Source organism: Hippocampus zosterae, chromosome 5, assembly GCF_025434085.1.
Source record: "Hippocampus zosterae strain Florida chromosome 5, ASM2543408v3, whole genome shotgun sequence".
Lineage (NCBI taxonomy): Eukaryota > Metazoa > Chordata > Actinopteri > Syngnathiformes > Syngnathidae > Hippocampus > Hippocampus zosterae.
In genome coordinates, this window is record NC_067455.1 from 1,282,697 (window position 1) to 1,299,208 (window position 16,512).

The 16,512-nt window shown below is 43.8% G+C and overlaps 3 protein-coding genes across 7 annotated transcripts in view; 2 read left to right on the forward strand and 1 right to left on the reverse strand.

The window, feature by feature from the left end:
- Positions 1–1,870, reverse strand: part of LOC127601005 (upstream stimulatory factor 2-like) — a 231,061-nt gene extending 229,191 nt beyond the window's left edge. For all 4 annotated transcript variants that reach the window (XR_007962464.1, XM_052065974.1, XM_052065972.1 and 1 more), the window contains exons 1-3: positions 1,550–1,870; positions 1,125–1,162; positions 505–602 (exon numbers count right to left, since the gene is read on the reverse strand). Coding sequence is in view for 3 of the 4 variants with exons in the window: in XM_052065974.1 (XP_051921934.1) it covers positions 505–602; positions 1,125–1,162; positions 1,550–1,689 (276 nt within the window). In the remaining variant the exon portion in view is untranslated. The remainder of the gene's footprint in view (positions 1–504; positions 603–1,124; positions 1,163–1,549) is intronic.
- A 1,428-nt stretch (positions 1,871–3,298) lies between these two features.
- On the forward strand, positions 3,299–7,300 carry LOC127601018 (electron transfer flavoprotein subunit beta-like). Of its 2 annotated transcripts, none has more exons than XR_007962468.1 (7): positions 3,299–3,457; positions 3,849–4,007; positions 4,463–4,621; positions 4,703–4,765; positions 5,698–5,856; positions 6,106–6,375; positions 6,759–7,044. XR_007962468.1 is itself a non-coding variant. In XM_052065994.1 (7 exons), the coding sequence occupies exons 1-6, from the start codon at positions 3,404–3,406 to the stop codon at positions 6,274–6,276; spliced, it is 765 nt and encodes a 254-aa protein (XP_051921954.1). In that variant the 5' UTR covers positions 3,299–3,403; the 3' UTR covers positions 6,277–6,317; positions 6,982–7,300. The 2 variants fall into 2 exon arrangements, 1 of the variants encoding a protein (XP_051921954.1); XM_052065994.1 differs by having other exon boundaries at positions 6,106–6,317; positions 6,982–7,300.
- A 137-nt stretch (positions 7,301–7,437) lies between these two features.
- Positions 7,438–16,364, forward strand: LOC127600981 (V-set and immunoglobulin domain-containing protein 10-like). Its single transcript, XM_052065931.1, has 11 exons — positions 7,438–7,832; positions 9,255–9,584; positions 10,314–10,595; positions 10,699–10,965; positions 11,387–11,626; positions 12,360–12,632; positions 13,603–13,695; positions 13,968–14,192; positions 14,733–14,893; positions 15,985–16,068; positions 16,142–16,364. Exons 1-11 carry the CDS (start codon positions 7,769–7,771, stop codon positions 16,214–16,216), a joined length of 2,094 nt encoding a protein of 697 aa, XP_051921891.1. The 5' UTR covers positions 7,438–7,768; the 3' UTR covers positions 16,217–16,364.
- Positions 16,365–16,512: the final 148 nt, after the last annotated feature.

The window sequence follows — 16,512 nt, forward strand, 5'->3', positions numbered from 1 at the left end:
CAATACACTTCAAGACAGGATTTTGCCAAATGAGAAAATGATCTTGTTTGTTCCAAGGGAGACCCAATTTGTAGCCCCACGTCATGTGACTCTCTCCCTCCCCTGACTGACATGTGACAGCAGCCTCGTGCCAATCCCAGCCCGGCCCGCCATCACATGATATTGCTCACGCTCTTGCCCTCACCCCGTGTATATGCCAAAATGAATCCCGCATGGATGAACCGGGTATCAAATGCCACACTCATTTTCCGGAATGAATTGATCTGGACTACAATTATATTGGGTTGGTATAATGAATGTAAATTGAAGAAAAATACCTGATACCAAACACACACAAAAAAAATCCACCATTCACTTGCAGCAACTTCCAAAGAAAGACCTTGTTTGCTCCCACAGAAAAAAAGAGCATTTTCTCATTAAAAAAAAAATATCCCTTTTCTCAAAACATGAATGTAAAAGTGCAATTTAATAAATTAACATTTTAAAATTCAAAATCAGACTCACCTGTCCCCCGTCAGTGCTTAACTGGTACTCGATGTTGTGATCCCCAAACGCGACGGCCTGATGTGTGGTGACACCTGTCTGCTCGTCTCCGGTTCCGTCTGAGGAAAGGACATTTTAATTTGATTGATCCCCCCCCCCTTCCCGTACGACAGTACAACGGGAAAAAATAAACAGATTAAAAAGTTTTTTAAAAAAACACCCTGAGGTCAAAATGGCCTTTATCAACACACAGTGGAGGAGTCACGCTGAACTTTGCAGGTTACGCCCAGCGCGTAAAAACAAAAAATAAAAATAATGGGGGAAAAAATAGATTGATGGGGAGCAAACCTGCTCCTGTCCAAGTAGTTAAATGACTAGAAATCATAACAGCACCCCTTACAGTCTCCTAGAGTAGACCCAGATGCCTATTTTCACACCACGGGATTGCTCTGTGACTACGCCTGTGACCCAAAACAACCACATCTCAGTGAGAAGTCAATTATTAGATTTGAAGGAGAAGAATGGAAAGTCAGGTCCAACGATACTTCCCTGGAAGCAGAATGTAAGCCAATGTCCAATGCACAGTATGTGTAAATGATACTGGTTGCGAGAAGTATCATGGAGAGATGTGTCAAACTTACTGTCAGATGCTTGCACCTCCTCGTCTTGTTTATCTTGGCTGCGGATGAACACAACAGAAATGTCACTTCGACTAAGAAACCGAATTTTTGAACACAAAAAAAATGCAATTCTAAATATTAGCTTAGTTTCTGTGAAATTCGAGTTCAAATGAATTGACATTATGACTTGAAACCTGACTAGATTACTTTAGAAAGCTAGCCTTAGCTAGCCTATTTCAAGTCTTTTTTTCCCAATCAACACCCTGTTTGAGTTATAAATACTCGTCTATTTTCCTAGAAATGCAACAAAGTTCCCCCAACGACAAACTGTAAAAGCTACAACCTCCACTTTCTGAAGTAGTTTTTTCTTCTTTCCTCGGGAAAAGATTATTAGCATGTTGTGCTTAGCTTGTGTAGATTAGCCATTTTTTGTGACACGGTTTTACCTGGCGTTGTCCAGACTCTGTTCGAGAATATCCATCAGGGTCGGAATTTCAAAAAAAAAAAAACAGTGGGGAGGGGGGGGTCTTCTGTGCGATGGATGGAGATGGGAGTGCTTGATCACGGGGACAAACACTCGGGTCATGTGAGAGGAGACAGCCCTGGACACGTGAGACGCAGCTCGGCTTTGGAACCAAAATGGAGGCCGGCGGAGCAGTCGGTGTAGCTGTGGCAGCTGAAGTGACTCCAACGACGGGTTTTTTTTTCAACTAAGCGGTTTATCCTGGTGGTTTGTACGCCCGTGACAACTGAATGACTTGGAATGTCCAAACTGTTACGTGTTGCGACATCATTCAGCGATACATCCCGAATTGATTCCCGAGCTTCCGAATTGCATTGATGAACCCCAAAACGCAACATCCGAGCTGTTTTTATGCTCGTGAGTTCGAAGCTAATTCTGTTTAATGTTTGACGATGTACCATAACACCTGCCGTTAATACCTGTATTGTACTCATGTGGGTGTGTATATAAAAATAATGTACATATATATAGATATATATAGACTGTATGTAAAGCGCTTTGTTACAGCTGCCGCTGTTGTGAAAGCGCTATATAAATCAGCATGTATTGTATTGTATTGTATATCTATATGTGTACATTTTTTTTTCTAACGTACAAAATACGTTGTCTCTGAATCTTTCATGAATAGATTTGATAGATTGTGAGAGTGTATAAGGAGTGGTGTGTAAGTTCCTTCAAGTGACAGCTAAATAGGCGCAGTTGTGTATTTTGCAAATATATATATATTTAAAACATGAATACAATTTTTAAAAATTCAAATACAGAGTTTCTTTTTATGAAATGCGGGTAAATAAAAAAAAGATTTCATTTTTGACCATGATATATGTTTGTGTTGTGTCTAAAAACAAAGTTTTATACAGTATGTATAGCTCTTAATCACAAAAGTCTCGGCTTCACAGGTTAAATATTCAGACGAGGGCTCTAAAATGACTTCACAGTAACTGATAGCAAAATTCCAGAAGATACACTAAAACAAATGCACACACACACAGATAGATAGATAGATAGATAGATAGATAGATAGATAGATAGATATACAGTATATATGTTTGCACATACAATACATTCCAGCTCCGACCTCCCTGTGTGGAGTTTGCATGTTCTGCGTGGATTTTCTCCGGTTCCTCGGGTTTCCTCCCACATTCCAAAAACATGCATTGCAGGCTGATTGAACACTCCAAATTGTCCCGAGGTATGAGTGTGAGCACCGATGGTTGTTCGTCTCTGTGTGCCCTGCACTTGGCTGGCAACCGGTTCAGGGTGTCGCCCTCCTACTCCCAGAAGAAGGCTGTAATAGCCTCCAGCACCCTCCGCGACCCCTGTGCGGAGAAGCGGATCGGAAAATGGATGGATGGATGTATTTACATAGCGCTTTCACAACAGCTGCAGCTGCAACATATAATATATCAAAACATAATCTAAAAGATCAATGCAATACATATACAAATCATACATACGTCCTGTGTCTCTGATCACCAAATACCATTTGATTAAGATATTAATATATATACAGATATTAAAGATAATAATACAGTATAACAACACCAAAACTGCAGACATTCTTAATTCATATTTAAACTATTTTTAAAAGCCCAACCAATAAGCGCCGAATATGTTGCATATAACCGCTTTTCGTTGGCCGAATCAGTAGGCGGACCCCGGCTTCTCTTCCTGGTGTTACATTAAAATAACTCCGACGTCTTCTTGGGTGAAGGTTCACTTGCGGTGACTCGGTTACGACCGCTGTCCACAACTTCTTTCCACTGTCTCGCCAACCATGTCTGGTCGCGTTCTCGTCGGTGTCAAGCGTGTCATTGACTACGCAGTTAAGGTAAAAACATATATTAACTTGGATAAATATTTGGAATGATTACAGAGGGGTGACTTTCAGTGTTCTACTAGCAAACGTGCGCGTGCTAACGATGCACAATATATTGGAAAGTATACAATTCATTGGAGGATTAACCTACCTGGATACATTTCGGTGAATATAATGTTGACCGATAGTTTATTTGCGTATAGTTTGTTGTATATGTTGCTCAATGAGCTGATAGTTTGTTGCCATATTGTGTAACCCCCTTGCAAAGAGCTCACATAATAAAAAAACGATAATATTTTGGTTAATTTCCTGTCATCCCTTGATGATCAGATTCATTGATGGTGTTTTGTAGCTGACAGTCTTCTCCGTGACTCTACTGTCTGCCTTTGTCCACCTCATTCAGATCCGGGTAAAGCCGGACAAGACTGGCGTGGTGACCGATGGCGTGAAGCACTCGATGAACCCCTTCTGCGAGATCGCCGTGGAGGAGGCGGTCAAGCTGAAGGAGAAGAAGCTTATCAAGGAGATTGTGGCGGTGAGCTGCGGGCCACAGCAGGCACAGGTGGGCATCTCACATCCCAAGAACCGCAGCGCAAAGTGATTCTCCATCATTGTTGCCAATAATGCAACAATAATGCATGCGCTACTTTGGAACGGAAGTCGCTCAACCCCAATTTCAGATTGGAATCCCCCCCCCCCCCCCAAAAAAAAATCACAAGGATCTGATTTCAATTTTGAAATCCCCCCCCCCCCTCCTCGCAGTTGCTTTTAGAAAATGCAAATGACAAAATAATAGAAATAAAACTTTATTAAAGGGTTAGTATAAGTTGCTACGTTTGTACACTGGCTGTGCATCCTCTCTGTCCACAGCCATGTTGTTAGTGGGAGCAGTGTAAGTCAGCGGGGACAATTTGAACTGTTGAACACTCCCCCCAAATTCTATATATTTTTTCAATTCAATTTAATTTCATTGGCCAGCCATCATTTATTCCAAAGCCGGGTCGTTTTCTTTCTCAGGAGACCATCCGCACCGCCCTCGCCATGGGAGCCGACCGCGGCATTCACGTGGAGGTGTCTGGCAAAGACTACGACAACTTGGGCCCCCTGCAGGTCTCCAAGATCATGGCTGCATTGGCCAAGAAGGAGGAGGCCCAGCTTGTAATTCTTGGGAAACAGGTCAAAAGGATGGAAAAGCATTTCTGTTTCCCCCTTAAGCTCTTATATACAGTACATCATAATATGTTTGTTTTTCAACAGGCCATCGATGACGACTGCAATCAGACGGGACAAATGACAGCAGCCCTACTGGACTGGCCTCAGGTAAGAGCTTGCTGTTAAATGTGTGAAGTTTTGCTGAATACAATTCGTTTGTATTTAATGTTCAAGGACAATACATTTGGATTTAATCTTTTTTTCTAACTAAATCCAATTTTCATTCAACATTTATGAGCACTGCATCTTAATGAATTATTTTTTCTTCATGAAGTACTTTTTGAGGAGATACTTGATGTAACATATTGCCCTAGTCCCAGGAAACGTATCAACGTGAGCTGAAAGAACCGCAGTGAACCTGCACAAACCAGCACAGAAAAGTGCAAAGGTTTTCTAGACAAGTGAAGTTCACAGATTGGCCAGCTGATGGCGTGGAGAGTTAGATTCAAAAACGCAGGACAGATTCCACCAATATTTCCACATTTTGTGTCATTTTGAAGCTATTAATTAACATGACTGCTATTGCTATTTATACAATAACAATTCCATTAAAGTGGGATTGAAAAATAGTGACAAGCAGTGGAAAACAATTTTTTTTTTGCTGCAAATACTGGAAATAATCCACCTGGAGTCAAACTGTTGCCGTAACTCACCCATTCTTAACCCTCACACCAGAGCAAAATCTCCGGTTTCCTCCCACATTCCAAAAATATGCATGGTAGGTTCATTGAACACTCGTTTGTCTGTTGTGTACCCTGCGACTGGCTGGCGACCACTCGAAGGTGTACCCCGCCAAGTGGCCAAGCCAGACAGCTGGCGCAGGCTCCAGCAAGCTCACACGCCTCGTGAGGAGAAGCGTCTCGGAAAATGGTTGGATGGACACAAGCGTCAAAAGAAGTTCATTGCTGTTAACAGTTTTAGTTCATATTTTGACCTTCTTAAATGTCACACCAACGTGAAAAAGAGTTCATAACATTGCCCGAATTCCATAACTCGTATTTTACACGTCGTTCAATAATTTCTTTGTTTTTTGCGGGCAGGGCACGTTTGCGTCAGAAGTGACGCTGGAAGGCGACAAAGTGAAAGTGGTGCGCGAGATTGACGGCGGCCTGGAGACCATCAAGATCAACATGCCCGCTGTAGTCACGGCGGACCTCCGACTCAATACGCCTCGCTACGCCACCCTGCCTAATATCATGGTAAGTACCTGAGAATGGCACACGCTGACCTCTAATGTCATGTGACGAGTTAAAACATCAGCCAGACTTGCAAGCGTATGGTGAGCTAGCTAGCATGTAGCCGCCTATTGTATATCCTCACTGCTTCTTGCCAAACGCCACAACGCCTTTGTTGACAACAAAACCGGGAAATAAAACCGAGTTCTTTGTAGAAATGCACCAAAATAACAAACACGTACGACTGTCTTTGTGCTGCCCCTTTCCTTGCAGAAAGCCAAGAAGAAGAAAATTGCAAACGTGAAGCCCTCCGAGCTGGGCGTGGATCTGACGTCCCGCCTGGAAGTGCTGCAGGTGGACGAGCCTCCGCAGAGGCAGGCTGGCATCAAAGTGGAGACGGTGGACGACTTGGTGGGCAAACTCAGGGAGACGGGCAGCATATAACGTGGTCAGAAAGCGAATGGCGAGAAGAATAGAACGGCAAGGTAAGTAGCAGGGGGTCTTTCAGGGATTGTGCACACGTGGCTAAAGTACAAACTCCCAAATCCATTCATTCATTCATTCATTCATTCATTCATCTTCCGAGCCGCTTGATCCCCACTAGGGTCGCGGGGGGTGCTGGAGCCTATCCCAGCCGTCTTCGGGCAGTAGGCGGGGGACACCCTGAATCGGTTGCCAGCCAATCGCAGGGCACACAGAAACGAACAACCATTCGCACTCACACTCACACCTAGGGACAATTTAGAGTGTTCAATCAGCCTGCCACGCATGTTTTTGGAATGTGGGAGGAAACCGGAGCACCCGGAGAAAACCCACGCAGGCCCGGGGAGAACATGCAAACTCCACACAGGGAGGCCGGAGCTGGAATCGAACCCGGTACCTCTGCACTGTGAAGCCCACGTGCTAACCACTGGACTACCGGGCCGAATCCAATTATTTCTTATTATTTTGGGGGTGGAAGGTGGGCTTATTCTCGCCACATCTCATTCGTATTTTACTCTTCTGATTGTGATTGGGGGCGCGTTCGGAAATTCACTCTGTCCTAAAAAGCTAACTTAGCATATCCAACACATCGTTTTTGTTTTTTGTTTTTTTTTTTAATTGCGACTGCTTCTAATTGAACGCATGCCTTTTGTTTCTCTCTCACAGGACAAGTACTGAGAAACACTGCCCTGCTGCCGGTGCAGTCGCACCACCTCATTTTTTTTTTTTGCTAATCGTCACATCTGTACCATAAGCTTGGAATCTACTTCAGGGGTCAATACAGAACCATCTTGTTTTCATAACGCTGAAGGTTTGGTCACGTCGCACCTGTAAATGATTGTAAATACAGTATACAGACACAAGCTTGTCATGTATGCAAAGATATTTGCCAGATTCCCGGTCCGTGTCTCTCGGTACCGTCAAAACTTTGACCACAAGCGCCTCAGTTGTACATGATCATGACAATAAAGCAGCATTTGTTTTATTTATTTTTTCCTCGCAGTTTAATTCAAATGTGATTGTTCTTGTCATTTTCAAAGCGATAAGCCACACTCGATTGCGCAGTCTTCTTTTGAAGAACAGCACAATGGCAGTGAATCAAAATGTCAAGGGAAATCGGGCATTGTTTTGTCTTTCAACAGAAATGGAAAAAAACAAAAGACTCGTCACTGCATTTATTCCAGAATTCCCTGACAGTTTGAATGTTTCTAATCCAAACATCGTGGATAACACCGACTTGGTGAGTTCCCTCGCAGGCTTCAATGTGATGTTGCGTGATTGGCCGAGGCTCCGCGAGAGGCGTGGCTTGAACGCGGAGCAGCACAGGTTTGCCGTTCCCATGCTCAGGTGACGCCTCTGTGTGTCTCTCCTCAAGGGCATTGACGCCCACCTTGCTGTAAAGTATTCTCAAATTGAGTTTGGAAAACGTCAACCTTTTTTCCCCCCCTTAAAAATGAAGAGGTACGAGGGACTAAGTGGTCATGTCTTGATGATTATTTGGGGTTTTGCTTTTCCTGGTAAGTAAAGCTTTTTTTTTAAAAACTTTTGTCTCTTACAGGCTTACATTTAAATACAAAGCGTAATGATGTTACTTGATAAATGGGTGCTTTTATTGTCTCTTGATGATTGCTGCTATGCAATTTGTACAATTTATTCAAAATCTGTCATTTTTTTGTTGTCATTTGGCTTTGCTGGGAGAAATGTACATTTGTGTAACTGTAATAGGATTTTCCCTTTTTTTCCCTTGAAATCTTGTACAATGAGTCCCTTGAATTAATTCTCATAGCTTTAAAAAAATATATATATATGCCTATATACATACAATTATTTCTCTCTCATATATACAGTGATCCCTCGCTACTTCACGCTTCACTTAGCACGGTTTCAGTGCATCGCGCATTTTTCAAAGATATTCCATCCAAAAAAAAGGGAAAATGCCGCAAAAGGACCGCGAGAGGCAGCGAAAGTCAGCAAAACAACAGCAAGTCACATAGAGCAACATAAAGTACTACATGTTTATGTTTACTGTATTTTGTTATTAATACACTAATCTACCTTATACATATTATAGTGTGTGTGTGGGTATATATAAAATTAGTACATAGCATTATTCATTCATTCATTCATCTTCCGAGCCGCTTGATCCTCACTAGGGTCGCGGGGGGTGCTGGAGCCGATCCCAGCTGTCTTCGGGCAGTAGGCGGGGGACACCCTGAATCGGTTGCCAGCCAATCGCAGGGCACGCAGAAACGAACAACCATTCACACTCACACTCACACCTAGGGACAATTTAGAGTGTTCAATCAGCCTGCCACGCATGTTTTCGGAATGTGGGAGGAAACCGGAGCACCCGGAGAAAACCCACGCAGGCCCGGGGAGAACATGCAAACTCCGCACAGGGAGGCCGGAGCTGGAATCGAACCCGGTACCTCTGCACTGTGAAGCCCACGTGCTAACCACTGGACTACCGGGCCGCCTACATAGCATTAAGTAATGTTAATTACGACAAACATTTACTTGCATGTATACCAATAAATTTGCCCCCCCCCCCCCATTAACCGTGATAAGCGAGGGATCACTAATATATGCACAGATGAAAAGCAGATGTTGGGCAAAGACTATGACTTCTGTCTATATGTCCACCATTATGTTTTGTTGATACAGAATGAAACTATAGTTTCACCAAGTCCTTTTTTTAAACTAAATGCATGTAAATAAGAATAGAGCATTTTCACTCATGGGAGCAGCACTTCATACCCAAAAGACAAATTGCATGTATTGATTGGCTACCGGTAATCATAACCCAACCTTGCGGCCAAGTCTCTGTTCTGTAAACTAACTGACTTAAAGAGCTCGCTTGCAGAGAACAAATGATGAAAATTTGATCTTTAATTTATTTTTTTGTACTTACTGCAGTTCATCTGTTTTCAACCCGTCAGGTGTTGACGGGCAGCTACTCGTATCCGCGCTGGGCGCCACCCGTGCGAACACCCTCGCAGGCGCTAACCTCACCCTGGCCGTGTCCGTCAGCGGTGCGCCGGACCCGGCCGTGACCTGGTTCAAAGGCCTCCTCCCAGTCGTCACCTGGACGCTGGGCTCGGACGCCCCCCCGGACGTGGCGGAAGAATACAGGCAAGCGCTCAGGCTGGAGCCCAACGGATCTCTCAGCTTCGTCCGCGTGCCGCTCGGCTACGGCGGAGACTACACGGTGGAGATGACCAAGTCTGGCCTGGGCGCCGTCTCCTTAAATTTCACACTCAGGGTTTTTGGTGAGTGCGAGCAAGTTGAATGTTTTTACGCTTGCCTTCTTTGAAAAGAAATGACTTTTGTTGGGGAAGTGCAACCATTTTTATACTAAACGAATATATTAATTCAAGCGGTTTTCCCCCTTAGCAAACATTTATTTCCATATTTTAACTTTCTTGTTTCTTTTTAAACTCAAAATTGTAAATATAAAGTCTGAAATAATAATCACAATAAATATGAGACCGTTTAAATTTGAAAAAAAAATGTTAAGCCCATGATATTCTTTTCCATTAAAAACCCCATCATAATGTAAAATCATAACTTTAAACTTAGTTATATATATAAAATTAAGCTTGTTGCATTATGCCATCTTTTTAATTAAAAAAACACTTTAATCCTATTGTACAACAATCTGTTTTTTTTTTTCTTATACCGTAATATTTCTTCTAGAGTGGACAATTGCAATAAACTTTTTCTAAAACAAAATCTGAAACGGATCCATTTTTTAGTTTTTAATCATTTAAAATATTTCTTTTATTTCCAAAAATAAAACCCAACTTTTTTAACTAAGCCTTTTTTTTCTTTTAAGAACACTTTGTTAATTAACAAAAAAATTAATTAACCTCATAAAATAAATTCCCTGTAGTTTTCGTAACCTGAACTAACTGAATAAGCTACGGTTAAATAAATAAATGTTTGCGTTTCATGTTCTCTCCGTTTCTATCCAGTAAGTTGATGGCTTTCTCACTCAGAACTCTTGGAGAACGTGACGATGACCGCTTTGCCCGACTTGATCGAAGAGGGCAGCGAGCAGTTGAGCGTGCAGTACCGCATGCTGCGAGGCGTGGTCGAGCGGCAGCTGTGGTTCTTCAACGGCCGTCCAGTAGCCGCAGGAGAAGACGGCTCGCGTTACCTGCTGCGGCCCGGCAGCCTGGCGGTCCGCCAGCCCAGCCGGAACGACACGGGACGGTACACCATGTCGCTGAGTAACCCCTTCAGCAGTGTGACGCTCCACTTGAACGTCACCGTTTTGTGTACGAATACTTCCACTTGCAGAAAGAATCACAAACATCTCAACGATATCTGTCTAGTCTGTAGCCCACTCAGTCGTCATCTTCTCTTTGTGGTCAATTCCAGACGGTCCGGATGAGCCCAGAATCCAAATCAAGCCAGTTCAGGACTTTTACGTCTCCGGAGATGACCTCACCCTGTCCTGCCAGGCGGATGGATCTCCGCAGCCCCTCGCGGAGTGGACGTTTGGTGGTCAGACTCTCTCTGATGACCTGATGGGTGTCCTAAATCTCACCGCGGTGCGGACCAACCAAAGTGGCCTTTACGTCTGTCGGCTGCGCAACCAAATGACTGGAGCGCAACGGCAGCGGACCGTTGCCATAAACGTGTATGGTATGTTGACCTTTTTGTGCGAGGTCTCCTGCCAGTGGAACATGCCCGGAACACCTCTCCAAGTACTCTAACCAGTACTTGTCTCTGTGAAAAGATGAAAGCCATGGAAAGTCTCTTGCTAACCATAGCTTGTGCTGTCAGATCTAACGACAAAAAATGTCAGGAAAATCCTATGAGAAGGGCCAAACTTGATTTGGGGTTAATGAGAGGCACTTCCGATGGTTGCTGGCGTGTGCTGGCTCCCATTTTACATGATTTGGAATGAGCTCGATTCATTTTGAGCCACATCTAGTAGGGGTGTGCACACTTTTGCAACCACATTATCAAATGTAATTTTTAAGAGGTTATATTATAATTGTAAGTGTTTGAGAATAAAGTTGTGTGTGTGTGTTTGTTTATTTGAATTCTTTTCCTCGCACAGAGAGACCAGCAGGAAGGGCGCAGTGCTCCGTAGTGTCCGAGGACAACCGAAGCTTGCGCTACAGCTGCCGGTGGTCGGGCGGAACGCCGCCGGCCGCTCTGTCCTTCCCGAGTTTCCGCGTGGGCAGCAGCCTGGAAAACGTTAACGTGACGGTCAACGCGTCAAGTGAACTGGATGGGAGAATTTTCACTTGCCGGGCACACCATCCCGTGGAAAACAGCGAGTGCAACGTTACGGCCGGTAGGTGCCAGGAAACTTTTGTGGGCCCCACCGACCTCCTAAATATACGTTGTATATTTATATTTATGATAATCTTATCAGTCATAATCTTATGGTGAGGAAAAAAAACATTTGTATTTTTTGAAAATACCGTTAATCCTTTTTGTTTCTAAAAAACAAAAAAAAAACTTTAATGTCATGTTATTACAAATAAAAAAAATCACGGACAATATTCCAATTTAAATATATATATATATATATATATATATATATATATATATATATATATATATATATATATATATAACTTCTGCTAATATTGGAAAAAATTCAAAAGGAATTACAACTTTAATTTTGTATTATTGAGACTGAAGTATTAACGCACTCAATTTTAACCTTGTAATATGACTTTTTCATGCAAAAAATGTCACATTAATCTCACGATTTGACTTTATTTCTTGAACGACCATTTCAATATACTTTTATGACTTTTTTTCCTAAAAAACCTGTCCGAGATCATTTTGTGATATTTTTTCCTGACCATATACAATTTTAATTTCAATTTCTTGATGTGCAACTTCACTTGGGGGGGGGGGGGGGGGGGGAATACAAATTTTCTCTTGTAATATAGCTTATAAAAAAATACACATTTTTAAAAATCCAGCTTTTCCTAGTATTGGCTTTTATTTCCCATCCTTAGTGAAATGTGACTTCACACCACCTCACACCTTTACTGTGTTTGTCTCCTTCCCAGAAAGTCCGCAGAACTTCTTCCCGAGCGTGAGAACCGAGGTGGACTCTGAGGGCAAAATAGTGGTCAGCATCCGCTGCCTGAGCCGGGCCACGCCCCCCGCCGCCGTGCGGTGGTTCCGAGGCGGCGAGCCGCTCGGCGGCGACGTCCTCACCGGTGACGACGGCGCCAGCCTCCGCATCAGTCACCGCAACGTCAGCGTGCTCATCCTGCAAAACTACACCTGCGCCTGCCGAAATCCCCTGGGCAGCCGCAGCAAGCATCTCCGCTTGCAAGGTAGTCCACTCCACCTCACGACTTTACGGCACTTAGCTACAGTGACAACACACACATGGCGGGCTGATTGAACACTCTAAATCAGGGGTGTCCAAACTTTTTGCCAAGGGGGCCAGATTTTATGTGGTAAAATGTCGGGGGGGCCGACCTTGGCTGACATTCTTTACATTGAACAACAATATTGTTCAACAAATTTTAGTAAGCCAGTCTGTTTCACATTTCCATTTTTATTTTAATTTCAACAATCTTAAGAATTTCTTTTGGTTCATTTGAAACAGGAATTTGAAATATGACATATCACTCAATCTAAACACGGAGTGATGTCTTGTTAACTCGTGAGTGATGCCCTCTAGTGTCTAAATGCTATTACTCATTTAGTGAATGCTATTACTCATTTAGCCACTAGAGGGAAGCAGTAGTCTATGAAACATCACTCCCCAGTCTACGAGACCTCAGTCAATGCAACACGTGTTCCATTGCGCCCAACCTGCGGGCCAGACGGCACTGATTTTATGACGGGGGCCGAGGGCCGGATGAAATTCGACCGCGGGCCGGACTTTGGACATGCCTGCTCTAAATTGTCCCTAGGAGTGAGTGTGAGCGCAGCTGGTTGTTTGTCTCTGTGGGCCCTGCGATTGGCCGGCAACCAGTTCAGGGTGTCCCCCCGCCTACTGCCCGAAGACTGCCGGATAGGCTCCAGCAGCCCCCCCCCCCCCCCGCGACCCTTGTGAGGACAAAGCCGATCGTAAAATGGATGGATGGAATCCGAATACGTCACTCAGCTAATATTAAAATCACTTCCCAGCAGAAGGCGTCTATTGTATTGTGTCTCTAATCTCAACAACTTGACATTCCCCCGAGTGAAAGACAACAAAGAGGCCTCAGATGGTGGCGCAAACTTGCGCTTGCATGTTCCTGTGGAACAAAGCGCTTCGCTGTTGACATCCCTCCTCCCTCCCAATCTCTCCAGAGCCGGCCATCTCCAATTTCAGTTTGTTCCCGCACAAGGATGGAACCATCGTCACGTTGACCTGGGAAGTCCCGCCCACCTCCATTGTCACAGGTAAAAAACAAACAAACAAACAAAGCAAAAAATAATAATAACGATGATCATAAAAAGGCGTCAACATCGCAGCCTTCCCAACGTGTTCATCTCAGCAAATGTGCGTCGGAAATACGCAACCTGATACGCACTATTTGGAGTAAACAACGTATCGTTTAGCAGCATCTTAGCATTCAGAGTGTACCGGACACACTCGTGTGAATCATCCTTCAGTGCTAAGAAAGAGCAACAATCCCTGAGAGTTGACACTCAGTTTGAATATTTCATTGTAGGTTTCGACATCCAGATGAGCGGACCGGCCCTGGCGAGCGCCGACGGCAGCGCCGCTCGCTCCAAAGGCAACGGTGACACGTTCCGCACCATCATGCCCAAGCCCGGCTCGGCCCGAAGCGCAGACGTCTTGCGCCTGGATCCCAAAGCCACGTATCGTTTCCGGGTTCTTCCCAGAGCTCTGATGACGGAGGGCCGGCCAACAGAAGCCCGCCGCATCGGCCCGGGTATGGCAAAGACACCATCGTGAGATTTCATGACAAAATCAACTATTTGGGGCATTTGTAAATCTCAAGAGAGCGAGAGAACAGGTATTTAAATATTTAAAATGTTGTGGATTTTTGTTTTGATATTTTGGATTGTGCGATAACATAAAAAAAAATATGAACAGAAAAGGATTCAAATTGAAAGATGTATAGTTCATATTTAAAATATTGACAATTAATATGTTTGGTCGGATAATTAAAAAAAGTATTCAGTAGATACAATTTACATTGGTATGGTAGAAATGTTTTCAGAAATGTAAACATTTTTTCAATTTCAGATTTGTTTTCTTTTCAATTCTCGTTGTCAATACGTGTGACGAATTGTATTGTCAATTACCGTCGTTTGAAAATCATTCGAAACGAAAAAAATAATCATAAATGTCTGTTTTGCGATTGTGACTGTGGCTTTAGGCAGGGGACACCCTGAACCGGTTGCCAGCCAATCGCAGAGCAGTTGATTTTTTAAAAAATGTATTCATTGATTCTATTTTGTGGCACCAGCTGAGGGTTTGAGCGGCCCGGCCATTGCGGGCATCGCGGCCGGAATCCCGTGCAGCATCCTCTTCCTGCTGCTCATGTGCGGCCTCGTCTACTTGGCCTTCTACTGGAGCAGAGCCAAAAGACGGCAGACGAGTTATCCTGTGTCCAGAGCTGTCGAAAAGGTTCGGAGCCTTCTTTTGAATTTTTTTTTTTAACCATCATCCGTAGCTGCCATTACAGTAGGGACCAAGCAAAAACTCTTAAGTAAGTAACCGTCGCTAAGCTAAAAAAGGTTTTCGTTGCCAATATAATCGTAGCTTAAATTGCAAAGTGCCGCGTTGGCGTTTTGCTCCTTCAGGTGTCCACAACGTGATCATTGGGAGTCACGATAACACAAAACGATCACGAGAGTTTTGAAATGGGGGCAACTGTCACGCGCAGTCATCTGAGTCATTTTTGGCGGAGTATTAAAAACGAGATGCATTCAAGCATCGCCAAATCATCTTTCGACTTGTGTTGGAACCACGGTTTTCATGGGTTGGGGATTTTTTTTTTTTATTGCAGTTACTTTTTTGTTTTGAGATGTTTTTTTGGTTTGTTTGTTTCAGTGAGTTTAAATGAGTTTTTAGACAGTTTTTTAAAAAACTTTATTACTCTAAGTTGACTCTTAGTTTTAGTATCGGTTTTAGTTTTTATTTTAATATATGGAGCGTTGGTTCAGTGCAGTGGCGGCCCGGTAGTCCAGTGGTTAGCACGTCGGCTTCACAGTGCAGAGGTACCGGGTTCGATTCCAGCTCCGGCCTCCCTGTGTGGAGTTTGCATGTTCTCCCCGGGCCGGCGTGGGTTTTCTCCGGGTGCTCCGGTTTCCTCCCACATTCCAAAAATATGCATGGCAGGCTGATTGGACGCTCTAAATTTTCCCTAGGTGTGAGTGTGAATGGTTGTTCGTCTCTGTGTGCCCTGCGATTGGCTGGCAACCGATTCAGGGTGTCCCCCGCCTGCTGCCCGAAGACAGCTGGGATAGGCTCCAGCACCCCCCGCGACCCTAGTGGGGATCAAGCGGCTCGGAAGATGAATGGTTCACTGCAAGGTTAAAATAAAAACAAAGGTCACTAACTATTGCAGCACAAAGTAACACAAACTACAATTCTTAACCGTACGACTTAAGGTCAAGTCAAGGTCATCTTTATCGTCAAATTAATTAGCACGTGGGTAGCTATGAGTTTTCAGCAATCCGCCGGGATTAAGTAAATTTTTTTTTTCTTGTTTCCAGGTGACGACTGCCCCGATGCAGTCGCCTCACAATCTCTTACCAGGAGGTGTCAAGTCTCCCCCCGAATACAACAAACTGCATCAGGTGCTCCCGACGATCGTCTCGCCACGTTGACTACAACAAATCAACAACAAAATCGTCTCTTGTCGTTTTGCAGACTCCGTCCAGCCTTTCGGTGGCCGCGCCGCCATTCGTCCCGCCGCCGCCCGTCAGAGTTGCGACGACAGTCTGAGCCGGTTGAATTTTGTACAGTAGGCCTTGTTTTTCCATTTTGTATTAACGTGTGTGTGTGTGTGTGTGTACAGTATGATGTATTGTCTTAAAATGTTTTTCATGAATAAGCTTTTACACGACTCACATTAAAATGCAGTTTATGTTCATTTTGGGAGCCGATTAAAGTTTTTGAAGTAGTTTGAGCGCCTGAATAAATATTTCAAGTTTGAATGGTTTTGCAAGAGAATTAATCTTGTTCATTAGCATCAATTAGTTTCAAATTATGTTTTTTAGACCCTTTTACAGACAAGAAAA